Below are 2,568 nucleotides of genomic sequence, written 5' to 3' on the forward strand. Positions count from 1 at the left end.
AGAGAAGAAGAAGAAGAAGAAGAAGAAGAAGAAGAAGAAGAAGAAGAAGAAGAAGAAGAAGAAGAGAAGAAGAAGGAGGAGGAGGAGGAGGAGGAGGAGGAGGAGGAGGAGGAGAAGAAGGAGAAGAAGAAGAAGAAAGACCGAAGTCCATCTCACTTTCTGTCTACTCATGTGCTGTAGTGTCAGGGATCAAATCCAGGGCAACGTGCATCCCAGGCCAGCACCGCACTACCAAGCTGCATTGCTCATTATACTTCTTGTACAAAGGCTATTTGTGTGTGTGTGTGTGCGTGCGTGTGTCGGCTCTCGTGTTATATATAAAGTTACTTGGAAGAGGGAGAAAGGCTGCTTCTGTTTTAAGAAAGCTCAAATAAAGTTGTTTGTTTTTACAGTGCTAGGGATTGAACCCATGACTTTACAACATGTAAGTTGAGAACTTTTCTACAGAGCTACCCTTTAGTCATTTGTTATTTTTTGAAATAGGGTTTTTGTTATATGAGCCAGGGTGCCCCTTGAATTTATGATCCCCCTGCCTCAGCCTCCCCAGTGCCAGAATTGTTAAGTATTTGCAAGAAGTTTTGAAATAGATCCTCAGATACTGGGGAAAACAAGAGAGAATCACATTTCTTCACATCATCATACGTAAATATAACACAAAGGAACCCTAATATCTCTAGCTTTCTAGTCTAGAATTTAGCACATGGCTGAAAATGTAACTCACCTGAATTTAGGATTTTCAACTGTAACTACTCCAACTTCTATTTCTGAAGGTTTGAAATCAATCGACAGAACGGTAGACAGGCATGTAATCGCAGTCTAAAAAGAACATCAACATTAAAACATATTGCTCTCCAGTCACCACTGCCCCCCCCCCACCGCCCCCTGCCCCAAGCTTACTAGTAACACTACAAGATACTTGCTTCTGTGCTTAGTGACACAGTCCTACAGGCATGTCACTAACAAACTCCTGACATAATCTGCCTCTATTAAATGGTCACAAGGTAAAGGAGTTTATCAAACAAAATAGATGGAGTACATAGAACTTCATCTGCAGCCCAGTGTGGTGGCGCACACCTCTAACCCAGCACTCGGGAGGCAGAGGCGGGCAGACCTCTGAGTTCGAGGCTGGCCTAGTCTAAGAATGAGTTACAGGACAGCCAGGGCTACGCAAAGAACAAAACAAACAAAATCAATCAATCAGCCAATAAATAGATAAAAATTGACTTGCTTGATGATCAATATAAGCAAAGTATGTTTAGCACCCACTGCAAAAGAGATTAAAGATTTGGTCATTCAGAATGATGACTACCTTAAAATGTGTACAGTTATGACAATTTAAGAATGCTTTAAATGGCCCGGCAGTGGAGGTGCACACCTTTAATCCCAGCACTTGGGAGGCAGAGGCAGGTGGATTTCTGAGTTCGAGGCCAGCCTGGTCTACACAGAGAAACCCTGTCTCGAAAAACAAACAAAAAAAAGAATGCTTTAAATGGTTTTATATCTGATGTGATTACTGTAACTATAAATTTAAGAAACATTTAAAGAAGGTATACCATTCTACCTTCTAGATTCGAACTAACATATTTTATATTTTCTTTGAGTATAAGATAAATTATTAAACAATTAAAAGTTTGTCTGTTTTGAGAAAGGGCCTTGCTTTACAGCCTTGACTATTCTGGAACTCACTACGTAGCCCAGGTTGGCCTCAAACTTACAATGATCCTTTCGCCTGTCTCCCCCATGCTGGGATTACATGTGTACACCATCATATCCAGTTTTTAAAAAAAAAAAAAGTGTATGTAGGTGTCAACGTCAAGGACAATCTCGGGAGACAGGGTTTCTCACTGGCTGGAACTAAGCATGGCTGGGCTGGTCAGCAAAGCTCCGACCACAAGCATGTGTCATGGTAAGTAGGTTTTGTTTTCAATGTAGGTTCTAGGGTCTGACCTGAGATCTTTGAGCTCACTAGATGAGCACTTACTGAGCCCTTTCCAGCCCTCTGTCCACATACTCTTTTACTAGGAAACAATCTGCTCTCCAAGAACTTGGCTTGTGGCTGCTTTTATTTGGAACCATGAAAATAATTATTACTGGATCAGCAAGACAGCTCAGTGGGTAAAGGTGCTTACTGTCAAAGCTAACTGGGGTTCAATCTCACAAACCCTAACGTAGAAAAGAACTGCCTCCTGCAAATTGGTCCTCACTCCTATGAGTGTCTGCAGATGCAGACACACACAAACAAATGTTAACAAACCTATATCACCAAATCTTAGTGTTTTTCCTTTTGTTATCGAGAAAGTTTAACCCACTTTGAGTCTATCAATCATAGTAACCACACCAGTCTGAGTCTAGTCTTCTCATTTTCCTATTTTGTTTGTTCAAGTTTCATATGCATTATATAGAAATAAAGTGAATAAAAGCAGCCCCCCCCCCCGTGAGCTGAATGGCATCAATTCTACGGTTAAACTAACAAACCTGAACCTTGAGACATCATTAAGAAGCAGCTCCCACAGCCCGTCAACACACAATACACGACACGCACTAGTCCCTGGCTGCTGGACAATGACA

The 2,568-nt window shown here is 41.5% G+C and overlaps 1 protein-coding gene across 1 annotated transcript in view; it reads right to left on the reverse strand.

Moving 5' to 3' along the window:
* Positions 1-2,568, reverse strand: part of Psma6 (proteasome subunit alpha 6) — a 17,373-nt gene that overhangs the window by 2,425 nt on the left and 12,380 nt on the right. Inside the window, exon 6 of the mRNA XM_028782477.1 lies at positions 722-816. Within this exon, the coding sequence (XP_028638310.1) occupies positions 722-816 (95 nt within the window). The remainder of the gene's footprint in view (positions 1-721; positions 817-2,568) is intronic.

Source organism: Grammomys surdaster, unplaced genomic scaffold (genome assembly GCF_004785775.1).
Source record: "Grammomys surdaster isolate TR1022 unplaced genomic scaffold, NIH_TR_1.0 98, whole genome shotgun sequence".
NCBI lineage: Eukaryota > Metazoa > Chordata > Mammalia > Rodentia > Muridae > Grammomys > Grammomys surdaster.